The sequence below is a fragment of the Colobus angolensis genome, unplaced genomic scaffold (genome assembly GCF_000951035.1).
Source record: "Colobus angolensis palliatus isolate OR3802 unplaced genomic scaffold, Cang.pa_1.0 Scaffold2, whole genome shotgun sequence".
NCBI lineage: Eukaryota > Metazoa > Chordata > Mammalia > Primates > Cercopithecidae > Colobus > Colobus angolensis.
Window position 1 is genome coordinate 1,025,009 of NW_012115154.1, and position 20,550 is coordinate 1,045,558.

General features: G+C 40.0%; 1 protein-coding gene across 6 annotated transcripts in view; it reads right to left on the bottom strand.

Moving 5' to 3' along the window:
- Positions 1-20,550, bottom strand: part of CHCHD3 (coiled-coil-helix-coiled-coil-helix domain containing 3) — a 298,333-nt gene extending 277,783 nt beyond the window's left edge. For 3 of the 6 annotated variants that reach the window (XR_001001671.1, XM_011941214.1, XM_011941212.1), the window contains exons 1-2: positions 20,315-20,547; positions 8,915-9,002 (exon numbers count right to left, since the gene is read on the bottom strand). Coding sequence is in view for 5 of the 6 variants with exons in the window: in XM_011941214.1 (XP_011796604.1) it covers positions 8,915-9,002; positions 20,315-20,395 (169 nt within the window). In the remaining variant the exon portion in view is untranslated. Of the gene's footprint in view, positions 1-8,914; positions 9,003-20,314 lie in introns of all 6 variants that reach the window. The other 3 variants (XM_011941215.1, XM_011941217.1, XM_011941213.1) reach the window with 1 other exon arrangement.

Sequence of the window (20,550 nt, forward strand, 5' to 3'; positions counted from 1 at the left end):
CCCCTTGCGCTTCCCAGGTGAGGCAATGCCTCACCCTGCTTCAGCTCTCGCTGGTCAAGCTGCAGCAGCTGACCAGCACCAATTGTCCGGCACTCCCCAGTGAGATGACCCCAGTACCTCAGTTGAAAGTGCAGAAATCACCAGTCTTCTGTGTCGCAAGTGCCGGGAGTTGGAGACTGGAGCTGTTCCTATTCAGCCATCTTGCTCCGCCTACCCCTGAGGGCTCAAGTTTCTAACAGAGGCATGGCATTAGTTTCATGCTTTGGAAAGAAACTAGGGCTGCAGTGAGAATAAACCGGGGAATGAAAGACTAAAGGCAGGCACCCCAAGCAAGAGTCTGTCAATGCAATGCCTTGTATCTTTACAGAAAAAGACGATAGTGGCCAGACTAGGGCAATGACGCCAGGGATGGGAGAAACTGAAAAAGTTAACATCATAAAATGGGAAATGCAGAGCAAGGCTGTACTGCTCATCAAATACAGACAAGGTCTGCAAGTGACCCTTGCAGGACTATAGCAATAATGGTGTGGACAAGCAAAAAAAAAAAAGCCCTATGAGAAAAGAGCAAGGTGCAAGTGCACGAAGTGAGGAAGAAAGCAGCAGCACTCACTCAGCTGACAAAGGAAAGAAGTCCTGCCAACAGAGTGAGTACACAGGAGCTGGTTGCTGGCAGCCGTGTACTTGCCTGCCATGCAATCTGTGAGATGTTCCAAACACCTTGTATCTTTATAGTAATGTGAGTTATCATGACTACCCTGGAACTGAAAGTAATTTCAAGCTCCAATCATTTGATGCTGGCTAATTAAAACCCATATTTCAATTAATCGCTCATTCAGGGGAAGCAGGGCATACGGAACCAGAGTATTGTCATAAGCATGCCATAGCAATTGGGTGACAAAGTTTGGAGAGCCTTACTATAATGATCCACATGGGTTCCTGAGGCTTTTCAAGGAACACTCAAGTGCAGTGACAGCTGTCAACAAAGTGTCAAGTAGCCCTGGGGGCAGAGAAAGTTTAAAAGGGGGACTTAAAAGCACTTACTGTTCCCTGGTAGCACTGATTTGGCCTAATACAGAGGACTACAGGAGTGACTCTGAATAAACCAGGGAGGCAGGAGAGAGTAAAGGGAAGAAGTGAAATGCTGGATCAGACCTTACTTTTCAGAGTCTTTTTTTTTTTTTTTTTTTTTAACAAGGGAAAACATCATCGTCAACAACAATAACCTACTATTTGGCTGACAGCTGGAAAGTCAATGGATTGATTTTGAATCTCTCTGCTTGCAATAGGAAAATGTACATTTGAAACTCCCTTGGACAACTTATTACAAGAGATATGGGCCATCCAGATGATGCTCTCAAGTCTGTCAAATTATAAGAAAGGCAAAAATATTGTTAATACTGTTTACAACAAATGTATGAAATTTAAATCAAAAATAGTATTTCTATGTATATGTCCTATGCTTTATATTCTATTAGTTTTGCTTGAATAACCAATGCCGTATTTTATTTTATAAATCTTGAAGCATGATTACAAAATTTATATCACTGTTTTATCTAGTTTTCTTAATATAGTTTTGGTGACACCCATGATTTGCTTGGTTATGCCAAGTAACAACACTTGTTCTGTGAGAAAATACAATCCACTAGCCCGTAATTCCATTTAAACTTCGTGTCCAGAATCTACGGCAGCAAAACTGGGGAGCTTCTTTAAAACAGCATCTTTTTTCCCTGCTGTCACTGAAATTACTGGGTCGTAACTCCTGAGTTAATTTCCAGCTCCTGAGTACTGTGACTCTACGACATTACTATATTTCTAATCTACATTATACAACATACCTAACAAAACAGTTGCTTCTTTCTAGTAACTTAGGAGCAAGTAGGGAGTGTCCGGCCCACTCAACTTCATACCACCTAGAAGCACCAATGCAAAGTAAATTATGCTGCTGTAGTCACAAGGGCAGGGACCTCTGAAGACACAATAAAAAGCAGCTGAAGCCAGTGGTTAATCCGTTAACTAGGAAATCAATGGGCGGAAGTTCCTAGTCACAGAAAACCATCGGAAGGTGTGACTCACTGACATTTCAGAATCTACCAAGCTTTATCTCTAGTTCATTCCCTCTGCCACTGAAGCACTTTCTTCATGTGACTCCCTTTTGACCATTCCAAAATACCACGAAATACAAACCACACTGCTAATGACAAGAAAGGAAGTTTTCTATGCTCTCCTCTCAATTTTAAAATGAAGTCAGCCTAAAGGTTTTCTGGATTCTCAAAAATAAATCCAACATAGAGGTGAATCAAGTAGCACAGAGAAAAGGTGCTCTCAGCCTGGGGAGAAAGTACTGAAGCGTGAGTCAAGGACTGCCACTACCCATCCATGGAGTCATAGTTACCATGTCCAGCCAAGTCCTCCTCTGCCCTGCCACTCTTCCTAGACCAGGCAGCAGCTGACCTTCCCAATCGCTAGTTTCCAACTAACATCCTTTCTTTACCTTACCCTTCCAAGGATCCACTTGCTTCATTCCCCTTCCCTGTTCAGAACTCATCCGTTACACCCTAGACTGCCACGCTGTCTCATGCAGTTGAGGGCAACTTTATTTGTTTGTTTGTTTATTTATTTATTTTTGCAATAGGGCCAATTATGGTCAAACAAAAATGCTTATAGGGCTGCTTCTTTATTAAACTAAAGATGAAAATGGCTTTATTTAGTACTATGGCAGAAAATACATATTCTTACCACTCTCATTTGTTTATCGGACATAAAATATCAGTAAGAAAACCAGCACTATATTTTTAAGAATAAAAATGTTACTAATATCTGGGTATATCTGAAGGTGCAACTAATGTAACTTTCCAGTCTTGCATCCTAAAATGAAATGGAACACCTCCGTAGCTGCCCAGGCCCTATAGGATAGAATTAAACTCATTGACTTCAACCTACCCACCCATGAGACCCTACAAGAAACCTTTATCTGAATTAATCTAGTCTGTGTGCTAACTCTACCAAGATTACCTTCTACTCTAACCCCTCTCCCGTCCCCCTTAGCCTCAAGTTTGGCTCAAGTTCACTTCCCCTGATGCCAGGCCTGCCTGCCAAAGCTCCTGATGCTCTTTGTCTAAATTTCTAAAGCATTTTCCACACCTCTTATACATTCTATTTCACTCACATATTCATTCTAACAGAGAAAGCAACTAAACTAGTACTCATTCACTACACTGTAACATTAAATATGCTTAGACCAAACTAGTAATTCCTTGAAGGTCAAAGATGGTGGCAATGCTACCACTTGTTGACTGATGGAACTAACCATGAAGTTCTTCAACCCTAGACCGTTGGCAGATTTCTTTTTCAGAGCAGAATATGCTGACTTAGAGAGTTAGATTTAATGCCTTTAATTCAACAGCAATTACGTTTCTTACCATTAGGAACAGTCAGGCAAATCATCCATTATGGCCCACGAAAAAAGTACAGAATTGAGACACTGGCATCGACAAAGTTTCACATATTAAAAGTTGGAAACCTAGACGTTCAGTTCTTGTAACTCGAGTCAAAGGCATAAGCTTATTTTCTCTGAACTCTCCCTACAGTGTTATGTCTAAATGAGCCTTAAAGAGCTGTTTTAAAATAACTAGGAGGGCCAGATTCCGGGAGAAAAATACACAGAACTTATAGATGAATCTATTTCCCAAAATTGGCTGTTTAGTTTAGGCTGTGCTATTTCCTGCTCAAATTGGTTTCCTGCAATTTGTTAAGGCTGCCAAATACTTAGTGATCTCAGTGATATACTTAACACAAACTGGCAAATCTTTGTTATTTTTCACAATGACAAGAAATTTACAGAGAAACTTCTACAGTGAGGACAATAATAAAAGTTAGGTCATTTGTCTTGTTTTTTTCCAGATTCATCATTTTTACCTGGTTGCCAGTAGCTTACGAAAACAACAAAACGTCTCCTAATATCATTTCCTGTCTGTTTCTTCGTATTGATTTGGGGACAGTTTCTTCAGCGGTAGGGTCAACCATGAGAGGCCTGACCTCATTATAAGCCAGAAAAACTAAAAGATCAGGTGGGAAAGGAAACAATCAATACCCAAAATTGATTTTTTTAAAATCAAAAGATGCAAGATGTTAATGAAAAGGTAAGTTTATAACTATATGCAATGACATCTCCTTATGTCAGCCTAAGAAGAAAATTATCTGGTGTAAAAAAGCAAACCAATATAGTTTAGATAACGCAGCAGAAAATTTGAGGCAGCAAGGACACAGTTAAGTTCTTTAGAGCACATTCATTTATTAAAGTGGCATTACAATCTGCTGTGTGTTACACAGTGTATTATTTTACCCAAACAGCTTTACATGCAAATACTTATTGCAACGAGCCATTGATCTGGTTCAAGGTTTAGCAAAAAAATTATATTTTTTATGAAAAAAAGTTTCAGTAAAGTCTTCAGAGGAACCCACCTCCTTATAGTATAAAATGTATTCTCAAAACTATTTTTATGACAAAATTGAGTTCCTAGATACAGAAATCCTAGGGCTCTCAGTTCACCAAATACACTGCCCTATATTCACACATACGAATAGCCTAGGGCTGGTATGACTAAGAGTCCTGTGAGAAAGAAGGCTTTGTAATAAATACTTAAAATTCAACTCACATTTAAGATACAATTTACTTCATACTGAAAAATGGAAAAAAGGCGAGTGACACTTTTATCAATACATTTTTGTAGGCTTGAAAAATTATTTCATAACACATCTAAATTTTAAATCATAAGAAATCTATTATTGAGTACTAACTAAAATCCCTAAATGAGACAAACTCAGAACAGAACATAAATTTTCAGGCTTCCTGCTTTTATAAATCAATTTTATTAATTCTAAGAAGAATAAATCTTTGTTAATTTACACATAGTCGAACTGCATTCTTAACCTAAAGCAAGATCATTTCAAAATAGCATGCTAAATCTTAGTTCTTTTCTTGGGTTAGGTTGGAATGGGTGAGAGAAATCATGTACTCAAAGAACCTGTCCTATGAGCCTTGTTGAGTCCTTTTCACATCATGGTGCAGACAGAAGATAAAAAGCACTGGTGTATTCTAGATCAGAGCTATGCAACACAACTGTCTGCAATAACAGAAATGCCCTATATCTGCACTGTCCAGTATGGTAGTCACAAGCCACATGCGGTTACTGAGCATAAAATGTGATGAGTGCAACTTGGGAGCTGAAGTTTTCATTTGATCATTTACTTAATTTTCACCTAACTTTGAAGAGCCACATGTGACTAGTGGCTTCCATTTGAAGAGTGTAGTTCTAGCCTGACCACTAAAACACAAGATGGCATACTTTTTGTTTTCTTTTGAGATGGAGTCTCACTCTGTTGCCCAGGCTGAAGTGCAATGGAGCAATCTCGGCTCACTGCAACCTACACCTCCCAGATTCAATCAATTCTCATGACTGTCTCCCGAGTAGCTGGGATTACAGGCATGTGCCACCACACCCAGCTATTTTTTGTATTTTTAGTAGAGATAGGGACTCACCATGTTAGGCAGGCTGGTCTCAAACTCCTGACCTCAGGTGATCCGCCCACTTCGACCTCCCAAAGTGATGGGATTACAGGCATGAGCCACCAAACCCAGCCCACAAGATGGCATTCTAAGAGCTTTCAGTGCCCAGGCTGGTCACAGCTGGTCATGGACCACAGAATTAATCAGTCATTTCAAATGGGGAGTGAGAAGGGATGGGTCCCTCAGCAAAACCAGAGCTCTTCACATCAGTGTCATGCTCTTCGGGCCAGACACACCACAGAACTCACAGAAAATCTCCTGACCCATCCCCACTCTCTCAAAGTGTCAAAACAACCCAAGAAAGAAAACATTTTCTCTCCTTCCACTCACTATTTGAGAGCCAATATGGGAAAAATTGAGAACAACCAACAATCACTTATAGACAACAGGTTCTTTCCTTAATTCAAGCAGAACATCACTAAAAAGCAGCTCCTTTGTTCCAACTAGTTTCTGTCATATCCTTTCAAAAGCAAGATGTCATTCAAATTAAAATAAGACAAAGTGGTTAACAGCATTTGCTCTGGAGTCAGACAAACTTGAATGTAACTCTCATCTCCTTTGCTCACCAGCTGTGTGACTTTGGGCAAAATAATTAATCACTTCAAGTGTCAGTTTCCTTCTACGTAAAATGGGTTATCACAGGTCCTTCTTCCTAGGGTTATAAGGATGAAATGAGATAAGACATACACAGGATTTAGCAGAGTACCTACCATGTAACAAATTTTGTTTAAGTGTCATCTGTCATTACTTTAGTATATTAAATCATCATCATCATCACCCTCACTCCTTAACACAGGAGGTAGGAAAAAAATCTACCTACAACAAATCATACTTTAGGACAAATTCCAATTTTAAATGTATCCATACATCATCATTCTTTTTTTAACACCAAGAAAATGTTTTAATTAAACTACAGAAACAATGGGTATAGCATAGAATATTCATAAGCAAAAAGATACACCACGTCATAAGTACTTACAAAGTTACAAACCATTTGCTTCCTTAACATTTTCCATATTTTAAGTTCATACATGTATATATGAACAGATTCACCATTTTGAGGAAGAGGAGGAAGCAAGGGTACGTTTATCGTCAGCTAGATGAGCTCACTGTATGCAATGGTATTTATATGCAAGGCCCGAGTGACCGGAAGTGCAGTTGTTGGGCATTTTAATAAACTGGACAGCCATTTGTTTCTGCACGACAAGGCATCTTCTTAAGCCAAAATATTTGATAAACTTTATTTCAGTATCTCCTAGGTTTCTTTTATACTATGTTTCTACCTCCCTTATAGTCTTGTTATATATGTAGTTTATCTGCCAAAAAAAGAACTTTTTCCTATTTTTGCATCTTTTCAAAATACCTGGCTTACTTATTTGCATAACAGAAACATTCAATAAATGTCACCTGAATTAAACGTATAGAACTCTCCAAAATGAACAAAAGTAGCTACTTTTAAAATGGACAATGCCCGTAAATTCAACAAACAATAAGCACTTACCAAGCAGCAGGTACACTATCCTAGGAGCTAAGAATTCAGCTGTGAACAAACAGATGAGGAACAAGTTCCCTGGAGCTTATCTTCTAGTGAAGACAGCAGTCACAGTGAATAAGTAGAGGAAGGGTATAGGAGATGATGAATAATGTGATGATATTGGAAGGCAGACAGGGACCAGTCATGATATATGATGATAAGCCCAGGGAAGCAGCTCAGACTATATTCTGCATACTATGGAGAGCCACCACTGGGACACGACTTGACCTGATTTGCCTTTCTTCAACAGATTGTGAGGACTTCTGTGTGCACAGCACAGGGCGGAGGAGTGGAAGCAGGAGGCCAGTTAAGAGACTTCTGCAGAAGACAATGGTTATCTATCTGGATTGGAGCTATAGCAGAGGAGATGGATGCAAAAGGAACATATTTAAACATGTTTTAGAGATGGAGTTGACAAGACTAGCTAACAGTGTGATGTAAGGAGTAAGGAAAAAAGAAAACAAGGATGAATCCCCAAGAAGGGGCTTGACTACCTGTGCCATCTACTGGGAAAGACAGAGAAGAAAAGTAAGTATGGGGGTGAAAAAAAAGGTTGATTTTGGATATGTTAAGTTGAGAAATCGGTAAGGGGAGATTTCAAGTAGGCAGTTGTCTATTATGTCTGGAATTTCAGAGAAAGGTGAGGGCTAGAGATATAATTTTGGGAGTCACAGGCATCTAGATAATGATTTCAAAACCGTACATTGGGACAAGATTACTTAGTAGAAATCAACAAAGAATGCTGGACTGAGGATTGCAAGTAGGGTGGAAGGAAAACCAAGAGTGTGGTCCAGAAGCCGAAAAAAGGGTTTCTAACAAGGAAGGCATGCTCACTTTCTATCTAGCATTAACTGTGAATCCTCAACTCTAGTACTAAACAAGAAGCTTCAAAGGGGTAAGAACTATTTCTTATTCACCTTGGTACCCTCTCCTCTAAACATATCAGAAGCTCAATTCATGTTTACAGACTTAATGATTAGTAAGCAGGCGGTGGGGGGGTCACAAATGGCCCAGGTGAACGTCATTTGGGCAGGATCTCATCTTTCTCAATTTCACAGTCCATAGACAGATTTCCCCTTTCTGATAAGTACAGGAAAATCTCACTTAATCCAAAATTAATTATCCCAATTATTTTCTTGTTGCCATTTCACAATAAATAGCATATCTATCCATCAACTGGGCAGTATCAAGAACAGTACTGGACACATAGCTGGTGCTTAGTAAAATATTGGATAAACAGATGAGTGTGGCAGGAGAGAGAAAAGGGAGAAGAAACAGCGTTAAGTCTCCTATCCAGCAGGACCTACAGATAAAATTAGGCTTAATAATTCTTTATGGATTCCATTTGCCACCATATTTCCATCAATAACTGACTGTGACAAACTAAATCTTTTATAAACTTAGAAGAAATTTATTAGAAAATAAAATCATTTGGAACCCTTCACAATTTGAAAATTGCAAATCAATATTTTCTAAGTTCAATTTTTTTAATAAGTATTTATTCCTAAATCTCTAATATCCCTATAAGCAATCCATTTTATACAAAAAGATATAAAGTAACTTTCCAAGGCCTAGTAGAGGATTCAGGAGTGGGAAGAGAAAACAAAATGTTCAAAGACTGTTTGAAAATAGTTTCATTCTTAGTACAAAACATTTTTTTAAAAGAAACCCCGATACTGAGTTCTAATATTCCTTATAAAAAGCTAAACATCCAAATAATGAAAGACAGAATGCTAGAGAATTTGACTATTGAGTCAACTTTTTCCACTTATAATTTTTCTCCTAAAAACCCTAAAATTAAAATTCACCAATACCTGAGGCACCATAAGCACCAGAATACCGCTGAGACTTCGAACCAGATGGAGAGGATTCCTTCATTCGATCAATCACATTTTCCGAAAGCTGGAAAAGCAACATCAAAATAAAATCAATTATAAAAGAGCAAGAACGAAAACCAATGCAATAACATCCAAGTAATTTAGTCATCCATATCCATACATATGACGAATGGCCTAAAGAAATTAGGCTAAATCTAACAGCCATAAAACCAGAAGAATAATTTTAAGATTTCAAGATGCACCCCACAGCACTGCTCCTTTATTTTCTCTAATGCACTGCTAATTGTTCATTATAAATAACTACGCTGTTCATTTTATACTGTGCACGAAATTGTAATCTCTGAGGAAATGTATGCTATCTAAACTTCAACTTTCCTCCCCTAATCCTACACCCTTATTTATGCATTAATGGGCCTTAGCTCCTTCTGTCCCTCTAGTCCCGAAGGAAGTGTTCCTTCCCCCTCCCCTCCCTCCCTCCTGTTCAAAGCTAACCACATACAATCGCTCTTTCAACAGATTTCATGATGCACCGACTATGTGCCAGAAACTAGGCTAGATTCTGAGTATTCAAAATTATCAAGTGCTTAAAGCATAATAGAATAAACAACCATCGGGCATTTAAATATAACACGAAGAGGGCTACCTGAGTGAGTCAGCATGTAATGGAAGTATACAGAAACCATAATGGGCAGCACATGTAGCCAGGCTTTGAAGACAGGGCTGGAGCAGAGGATTAGGGAAGATTTACAAGGTAAGGATGCGTAAAAGTTAGGAAGAGATGCAATGGGATCAAAGTGCTCCTGGGCGAGAAAAATCACATTAAAGTACAGATGAGAACCAGAATTTGCCACCATTAGACATACAAGTGGAGATATCAAGTAGCCAGCTGGCAATACAGCAGAGGCTCTGAGGAACACCCAGGCCTGCGGATTTGAGAGTCATCATTCCCACAGTTACTATCGCGTCATCCTTTTTTATTTTCTTTATAGCACTTACCACTATCTGATATTTGCCTTTCACTAGAAAGAAAGCTCCGTGAAAGCAAGGATTTGGCTGTCCTATCGCTATATTCCCAGAGCCTCACTAAGCCTAGTTAATTGAATGAATGAATGAATGAATGAATGAATGAATGAATGAAACAATATGAATAAATGGCTGAAGCACGAAAGTGGAAGGGGGCATAGTGAAAGAGAAGGTGGGGAAGGAAGGTAGAGATTCCAGATTTTGAGGATTCTTACTGAACTCTTCAACTGAAACAGTTTGAACTTGATCCTGAGGGTACCTGAGCACTACTGAAGGATTTGAAGCAGGGGAATGGCACAATCAGATTAACACTTTAGGAAAATCACTCTGGCTACAGTGTAGAGAACAGATTGGAGGGGGACAAGAACAGAAGCAGGATCCCTGAAGGAGGCTAAAGGACCAATTAAGAAGCTATTAAGCATATGTCCACACAAAGACTTGCACAGGAATGTTCATAGCAGCATTATTCATAAGAGCAAGAGTGGAAATAAACACATGTCTATCTACGGTGAATGGATAAACAAAATCTTACATATCCATACAACAGAACACAACTCAGCAGTAAAGAGCAGTGCAGTTCTGACATATGCTACAGTGCAGATAGACCCAAAAATCATTAAGCTAAGTGAAAGAAGCAAACACAAGGGCCCACATTGAATGATTCTATTTATATGAAATATATGAAACACCCAGAAAAGGCATCCCTATAGAGTAGACAAGTAGTTGCCTAGAGCTGGGGTGGGAATAGGGATTAACTGTAAATGGGCACAAGAGATCTTATTGGGATGATAAAAATATTCTAAAATTGGCTTGTAGTGATGTTTGTACAACTCAGTAAATTTATCAAGTGTTGAATTGCTACTTGGGAGGCTGAGGAGGGAGGATCGCTTGAGCCCAGGAGGTCAAGGCTGCAATGAGCTGTGATCATGCCACTGTGCTCCAGCTTGGGCAACAGAGCAAGAGCCTATCTAGAAAAAAAAAAAAAGTGTTGGAATGTAAACTTAAAATAGGTGAATTTCATGGCATGTAAATTACTCTACAGTAATTTACTTTAATAAGCTTTAAAAAAAAAAAAGCTATTATGGTAATCCAGGGGAGAACACACTTAAAAGGTATTTAGGATTTAAAATACTAACATTCACTGAGTGCTTATTATGTGCCAGGCGCTACACTAAGCTAGGCACTTCACTTACTTACTCCTTCACAGGCCTAGGAGATAGATATTTTTATATCTCTATTTTATAGGCGAAAAAACTGAAGCATAGCCGGATTAAATAACCGGCCCCGGATCAGATACTTTATCAGTAGCAGAGGAAGGATTCAAACCCAAAAAGTCTAAGTCTCAAGATCCCACTCAAACATCCTTCAGCATCACTACCCAATCTCTGACTGGATGTGGGAGTAAAGCGGAAGTCATCAAGGAAGAGCCCAGGATTTCCATTTCAAGTAACTGAGTGATCCTCCTCCTGTATCAAGGGTCTTCTTCCCATTTCCACTTCCTGAACTCACCACTATCTGGTTTTTACCCTCAGTGCAACAGTGAACATCCTCTGGTAGAAGTCACCAATGACCAAATAACTTTTGATATTTATGTAAATAAGTATTTCATATTTATAAAACGTCTTATTTATATGGCTTACCTTTAACATCTAACACCTCTGGCCATTCCCCTCTTCTAGAAAGTCCTCCCTTGGCTTTTCTGACATCCTGCTGTCCTGGTTCTCCGGGGACTCTGGCCACATCTTATCTCTTTTGCAGCTTCCCCTCTCCTGCCTACACTTCAATGCTGAAGAGCCCAACATTCTGTCTTTTGCCCGTATTCCCTTCTTATTCTATGTGCTCTTGTACTGGTACTCTCATCCAATCTCTTGATTTCTAACTGCTGTTGATAAACTAATAAATTCCATTAATAAATGTATTCGCTCGAGCTTGAGACCTATATCCCAGAAGCCCGGTCTCCGCACTGAACTGTCTAATGAAAACTTCCTTCCGGCAAACCAGAAGCACCTCACACCCAGTGTCCAAAATTGAACTCACGTTTGCCACAAATCTCTTCTTTCTCCTGCCTTCCTTACCTCATTAATGACACCACAAACACCCAGCTTCCTAAATTCAAACATAGGGCTTGTTCTCAACTCTTCTTTCTCTCTCCTTCTTAGCCACGACTTCATCAATCCCTAAATATTTAATAAATTCCTCTCTTCTCTCATCCCATTTCTCCTGCCCTAATTCCTGCTACCATCTGCCTAAAATGCAAATGTGATAATGGTAACTCCCTACTTCAAATTCTTCAATAGCTACTGTCTGTTTACAGAAAAATTCAAATTATTTGTACAGCATTCAAGACTTCATCATTTGGTGATGGCCTAACTCTCCAACCTCAAATTCTACAGTTTTTTTTCCTTAGTATTTCATATCCTGTTCTACACCCATCTCCTTGCCTTTACACATGCCTATATTGCCTTCTCTCCTGGCTCCTTGGGAGGGAGTCACCTTTCAAGACCCAGTGTAAACATCCAAGCCTTCACTGACCAAACCAGTTGTCCACTCCCTTCCAACCCTGCCTACCTAAAGCTACCATCCCTTGTACCCACTGTTCCTTTCTCAAACTTCCAATACAGTCTCAATGAAGAACAGGTATTAGCCTTTCCACATTCACCTTTCTGCCTTTCCACTAGATTGCAAGCTCCTATTATACTAAGTCATTCATTCAACAGATGTCTCCCAGGCCAGGTACTAATCAAGGCCCTGTGATACATCAATGAACTAAATAGTCTATACCTGAACTGTTACTTCTATCTCAGGGCCCAAACCAGAATGGAAGTGAGATGGAAAAAAGAAAGGCTACAGATGAAATGCTGTGTGTGCTCTTTGAAGGAAAAAACTACAACTCCCTTCTCGGAAGACATGAAGACTTTGTATTTGAAAATGCCAGGGCCAGCTGCATCTTTCCAACAACTGACAGCCACTGGGAATGCTGCTGAAACTCATCTGCGAAGCTGAGATACATCCTAGGAAAATCCCTCAAAGACTGACTCAATTTATACTTGAAAAAAAAGAGACCCTGAGTAACATTCAGTTACTGGCAGCATCAAGACCAGAAGCAGTAATTCCCAATCTCTAGTCCAATGCTCTACTATTAAATAACATACTCCTTCAATCCCATGCATGTAATAAAAATATATCACTTCCTCTTAAAGAGAAAAAAATGAGCTTTCATTTTTAGAATCTTAAAGCTATTTTAACTGATATATAATATACATAAATTTCAAAAATCAAGTGTTAGCAATAAGCTTTCATCTGAAAAGTTACTATTTTCATCTGAAAAAGTGACAATATTTATCCCGAGAGATTTTGTGGAGGGATTTTAGTCTTTTGCACCATAAACTATAATTGACTACACAAATATTTGCTAAAGCTATTACCCATATAGCTCCAGCCACAGGGACTTTTTATTTCATTTTGGTTCATTCTTATCAACTGGGTCTGAGCTTATACTGACTCCTCCTCTGTAAGGTGCATGAGGACTAGGCCTACAGCTATTGCAGGCAGCAGCTGCCTAAGTCCTGGTATGGGTGGAGAACATGCTCATTTTTCTCTATCTATGTTCTCTGGGTAGTGGATGTAGAATGTCTCTTTCAACCTAATCATTAATTTCTTGTTAACTTTTTTTTCTTTTTGAGGCTTCTCTGATGTCCCAAGTTGCTACTTAATGTCAAATTCTCATATCAATTCAAAACATTTCCCAGTGGGGTGTTTGGTTATTGTTCAGTCAACTTATAAGCATGCGCCAAAGTAGTACACACTAAACCTATTGTAGGCTTCATAAACATACTATAGGGTTGCCTTATTGAGAGTCCACCTTTCTCTTGTTCTTACAATCATTCAACAACTGTATCCTTAGGCCCTTCCAAAGCAGCACCCATGGCCATCTACAGTTGCACCTCTGCCAGCTCCAAGCACTATTACCCTATTCCCAGTCTGCTCACAGCAATGTAGTTATGAGGTAATAGTCTTGCTGTGTTATCATCTGTATCCAAAGTCAATGCTCTCTGAGCTGACCTTCCCATTGCATTAGTAAGTTCAGACCTGCAGACTCACCTGATCTCCTCTGTCAACAGGGGTACTTACTCGTGAAGCAGCTGACAATTAGAGATGCTGACCAGGGTTATACACACAATCTGTAGCTGTAGAACAACTCATCTTTGTGATGAAAAATGACCCAAAATGGGGGTCGATGGTACAACATAAGCTTCTGCAATGGCAGCCTCTGTGTAAGAAGTAACTTGCGGTTGGGTGTCCTGGCTCACACCTGTAATCCCAGCACTTTGGGAGGCCAAGGCGGGCAGATCATGAGGTCAGGAGATCAAGGCCATCCTGGCTAACATGGTGAAACTCCATCTCTACTAAAAATACAAAAAATGAGCCAGGCATGGTGGCACCTGTAGTCCCAGCTACTCAGGAAGCTGAGGCAGGAAAATCCCTTGAACCCAGGAGGCAGAGGTTGCAGTGAGCCAAGATCGCACCACTGCCTGGGCAACAGAGCAAGATTCTGTCTCAAAAAAAAAAAGTATCTTCCTGAGGAAACACATCTTTCCTGAACAGGGCACTTGTTTTAGAAAAAGCCTTTTCCTATATAATAACCTATACCTATTATACTTGCTTTCCAGACATCTCTGGAATCTGCATCAAGGCAAACACCAAGGGCAATTTACAGAAATTATTTGTAGCAAAGAATAGTGAAATAACATAACCCCCATACACATTGATACTGGGAATTATACCCTGAGGTCCACAGACTGAGTAGTCCATGGATCAATTACTCAACTGCATGCAAAATTGTCGACTTATTGCATGGTTCTGGCCAGAATCCACAGCTCACAGATCCACAGTGCTCTACGAACTAAAAGAACCACCATTCTAATATAAGGGGCAATCAAGAGAAGCACGTCTGCCGATATTCAGCCCACTGAACTTGACTGTCCACCCTATTCTCTATTGCTCCTAAAGACAAATTTAGGCAAACAGAGCTTGCCAAGTTTAAATTTGTAGTACTCACCACACCAATGTGCTCCACAGAGGGGGAAAGGGCAAGTGTCATCTCCTACAGTCTTCCCACTCATTTCTTCCTACCCAACTTGTTTGGTCTTATCCAAAATTTGTGCCAGAAACACCACCCACCAATCCAGAAGACAGAATTTTCTCAGAAATAGGAGATTGGGTGAGATGGACAAACAGAAAGTATTTCTACTCCCAGGGAACAGAGTAAAAAAAGAGGAACTCTCCAGTGACCCTTCTAAGAGGTAAAGTTACGAGCCACATGAGACAAACAAATCAGCTTCCTGCCTCCAGAAGTTTCTCTTATCTTCTTCCAGATATGTCCTAGCAAATTGATTCAAGAACTCAGACCCATTTTTCTCTGTTGATCCTCCTTCCACTTAGCATAAGTCATTTTCTGTGAGGATTAGTTTGCTTTACAATTACCTTTTTAAGACATAGGCTCCAAAAACTGCCACTATTATGTGTGAGAAATTACTCCCAAATAGTTACTTAAGGGAAAGGAGGAGAGGGAACCCATACACATGTTCATAGATATATATGAAATGTGTAATTCTTAGCTTAGGTTTGTGTTTCTTTACATTTGTCATTAGTAGAAACCATCATCTCTACCTTTATAAAATCCTAGACAACTTAAGATGGTACTCAGCCCAAAAACTTCATAGAATCTAAAGCTGAAAGAAACGAATCACCTACTACTAAACTAAATTATTTGTACAATATTCCTCAACACTCTCAATGGCTGACCCAATTTGTAGTCTCTGATAACATACTCTCTTCAGAATCCTCAGTAATACCCCTTATTAAGTAATCTCTTCATTTACAGTCTCTCAACTGCCAACACTTCCCAAAGCATGAGTTATGTTCCATATTAAGTATCCATACTGCCATAACTGGCTCCTGTTAATTTCAGCCTGCAACTGTAAGGCCCAGCTGCTGACATTCGTTTATGTCTGGAAAGCATGATAAATATATCTTTGAAAATGATACTCACTGAAGTTGACATTTGCTCTAGAAGAGTTCACTCACAGCTTTGATGTTTCAGATAAACTTGCGAAAGATTGAGTTGTAAGCACAATTTCCAAGCAGGCACGGCAGGTGCCCACAAAAATCCTATCAACCACATGTAATATGAGTAATGAAAATGCTTGGTCTTTCCATCTCTAGGAATTTAGTTTAGCCTTGCGAAGAGGGCAAGGCAAAAGAGTGACCTTTCATTCAATCCATATGAGTAGTTTCAGATTCAAAGTTGGAATCAGGTGTAAAAATACAGGTTATTTTTATGGAAGAGGGAAGAAAAGCTATCAGTTGCTAAGGATAAAGGAAAAAAACAAGACCCTACAAATACCATGAAAAATAACACCTGGTAGGTGAGAAGAAACTTTAAACTTAAAATTTGAAGTAGGTCCTTTCATAGATAATTAAGGACCTCAACAATATAGAGAAACACAATCAATTAATAAATTCAGCCAGGTGTAGAGGCTTACACCTGTAATCCCAGCACTTTGGGAGGCCACAGGGGGCAGATCACTTGAGGTCAGGAGTTTGAGACCAGCCTGGCCAACATGGTGAAAATCCCCTCTACTAAACATACAAAAAAGTTAGCTGGGCATGGTGGCACATGCCTGTAATCCCGGATACCCAGGAGGCTGAAGTAGGGGAATCACTTGAACCGAGGAGGCAGAGGTTGCAGTGAGCTGAGATCGTGCCACTGCCCTCCAGCCTAGGCGACAGAGCAAGACTCATCTCAAATAAATAAACATTCAGCATAGTTACCAAAAGCCTTATGTTGTTCACTAAATGTTATTCTTTATACATTAAGATAAGTTATGACTGAGCCTGGTGGAGTGGCACATGGCTGTAGTCCCAGAGAGTGGGGCAGGAGGATAGCTTGAGCCCAGGAGTTGAGACCAGCTTGGGCAACACAGGGAGACTCCAACTCAAAGAAAGTTCATAATTGCCAACATATTTATATTAAGGGAATGAACCCAAGTCATTATATGAAAAAAAAAAAAATGAAGATGAAACTATAGACACTCCTTGGTTTACAATGGATTTTGCTGAAGGTATTGCCAGAAGCTGAGTTTACTGAACACTTGTCACTTCCACACCGTCAAAAAATCCTAAGTCGAACCATCCTAATAGAAGACCATCTGTACTATCTTTAACGGTATAACAGAACACAGAATTAGTTTTCCAGTAGTGACTGACTCTGTTGAATTAATAAGCATGGTAAACGTTCATTTCTTACAACCAATGACATAAATGCTAGACAACGGGGCAAAGTTGGAGAGTCTTCTTCAGCCAAGTTGAACTAACCCAACTGTAGTTCAAAAACTGAAGTTTGGTGCCTCATCGGCACCATGTTCTAACAAACTAAGCTAAAAACAATGACTTATGTACATCCTGAGAATGAAGTTTCTTATCCTTTCCCATGTCTCAGAAGGAAACAATGTGACTGTTTAAAGCCAAGAAAAATATAAAGAAATAAAAACCATCTACAACAGACCTAGACAAAAAAACACCCTCAATTAGGACATAATGCAAGACTCCCATTTCCCAGTCCATACCCTTTTAGGTACACCTGTTGGGGCACAACATGCTCTTATTTTTATTAAAATTTGAAGTTCACATAAGTTCACGTGTCCATTCTTTTGAACAGCTCTAATAACAGCTACTACTCACAAGTGCAAACACTGTCAAAGTACTAGACACTGTGCTAGATACACATTATGTCAAATTCTCAAAGTAGGCTGCTTTATCCAGAAATACTAAATACAGAAACATGATGAAAAGTGACTTGTCCAGAGCCACACGGCTAGTGAGAGGCAGAGACAGAATCCAACCCAGGTCTGCTTGGTTTCAAGGCACATGCTCTTTCCACTACGCGGCACAGCATTTTCAAAGACTCTTATAACTTTGCATGTGAAAGGAACCCTATCATAATAATGGCTGCCTTTTTAATGAAAACCTACAATGTGCCAGGTGCTTTACATACCTTACCTCATCTTCTTACAACAACCAGTCAAGGGAAGTGATGGTATTACCCTTTATGTATAAGGAAATAATACGAGAAGAAGTCAGTTGTCAAAGGCCACAGGCTAGTAAATACCTAACCTCCGATTTAAACGGATGTCTGCTTAACTCAAGCCAAGAAAAATACTAAGATCAACTGAAAACATTTACAAAAGACCAAGACAAAAACCACACAGGCAATCACGTTAAGTAATAAATATCTAACCTGAGATTTAAACTGTCTGTTTAATTACAAGTTGACACTCTTTCTATCATGAGCTCAAAGAAATCAGAATGACCTCTGTGTACCCAATACTTCAATGGATGTCACTTCTACAGGAAACTGCAACAGGCTAAGTATGGCTACAAGAAACTTACAGTGCCACCAGACTCACAGGATTTCAGGACTGGAAAACATCAGAGATCTGAGAGATGTACTCAGTCCCATTATTTTGCAGATGAGAAAACTGAAGCTCAGGGAGACTGCAAAACACTCATGTAAAAGGAGATTTGAAGCAATGGAGACCAGCGCAAGGGCATTCCAGGTGAAGGGTATATTCTGAAGAAAAGCACAGAGGTCAAAATGAGCATGCCTGAACTGTAGCAATACAGATAAAATGTACTATATGAGAAAGAAAAACAAATGAAGAATGCTGTCAAGTTTATGACCAAAGGACATTTCTTTTTAAAAAACAAAAATCTTAAAAAGGTTTTTTAGACAATTTTTCCATTTTAATAGAATACATATCCCTGCTGTCACAGTTATTCCATCCAACCTTATCTAATATTTGATATGAATCTCTGTGCTGTGGCCACATTCTTTCAATTTTGTTTGCTGTTAGCACTGTGTCTGTACTAAAGCATGAGAATATGGATTTATACATTTTTTTTCTAACCAATGTCTTCTCACCCAAAACTTATTTTGCTTTGTGTTTTAATTATTTTTCACCCTGAGTGGCATACCGAAGGCCTAATGGCAAGTCTTAAAATCTCTGCATAAAACTTAAACGTTTACAGTAATTTTTTACTCCAAAGAGTACTAACTGAACCACAGTAACTCAAAGAATGCAGCCTCAGATATTTTATTACAAAATGTAGTACTACCATTAATTAGTATGATATAAAGAAAGGCTGGTCACAGACCAAAAACTGAGTTCAACAGACTGAGTTTCTATAAAGAAAAGTTTAATAAATTATTCTCAAGGTAACAGTTTCAGAAGAAAAAGTTTTAAAACATTTTAAATATTTAAGAAGTTTTATTTCCTGGTAACAACTGTTAAAAATAATTTACAAATGTAATTTATTTACGCTGGTTGATAACAGAAAAAAATATATAAATTATTATAAAACTTTCTGAAGTCAAAATTGCTTTATTTACTAGGTTCAGGCATCATACGTCCAAAAATGTGAGGCTCCAAATTCAGGCGCAGCGGAGAGTGTGTTAATGAAGTTAGTGCTGGTATACTGACACCCTAGAGAAAAACCAGGTTTTCCGTTTATGTATCAGATGCATGCAAAGGGCATTTAAAAAAGTACTCTGCAACGTTGGTCAGAAATGACTACATTACTTCCACTGGTCTGAAAAACTGTAAACCTATCTCAGCCCCTATCAGGCTGGCAGACACTAGTCCTGAAGCAACTGGGCCTAGTCCAAAACTTCGGCGCAGCAGGTCACAGAGGAGGCGCCTGGGAAAGAGGAGATATCAAGTGAAAGTGAAGCAGGGAGAAGCCAGAAGCCACCCCAAGCAGGCCAGAAAAGGCTGTGGAGGTGGGAGGGAGGAATACAGGGTGTGGGGAGCGGGTGGGAGGAGGGGGTGTTAGCAGACGGAGAGCACTAAATGACACAAAACAAAGGCAATCCTTAAAATGCCAATTCACCCTGGGAGACAGGGTGTGAACAGTGGGAAAGCAGGGTTTGGGTCCTGAACCCGGGAGAACCATTTCACAGACAGGTACACTGAGCCATTGAGTTTCCAATACGGTCCTGCAACAAGTGAGTAGTACAGTTACGAGTAGACCGTGAGCCCTTGCAGGGTATAATTCAACCTGGCATTCCCCGCCCGCCCCAGCAGTGCCTAGCACTTGGCACACAACCAGGAACTATCTCTGAATGAATGTCCCACGTCTTGAAACTCTGGGCTTCTTCCCAGACATCTGGGCTTCTGGCCGTACAACACTAGGGGCCGGGACGGGAGAAACCAGGCTGAGCGGGTCCAGGGAAGATGGGGCTTTGGGGTCCGAGTCCGAGCACTGGCCCTCCGCCCGTCCACGGGCACTCACCCGGATGCCCTTCACCACGGTGATGTTCTCATTCTCGTCCGCCTCGAAGGTGACCCGGCGGGTGCTGGTGGTCCCACCCATGGCTCCGGTTCCTGACCCAGCGGAGACCTAGCGCGGAACCACGAGCACTTCGGGGCCCCCGCGCCCACACGCGCGTGGAAGGGCCTGGATTCTTTTCCCGCACAGCGGGAGCAAGGCCACGACCCCAGAAGCAAGGAGAAGGCGCCGGTCCTGAG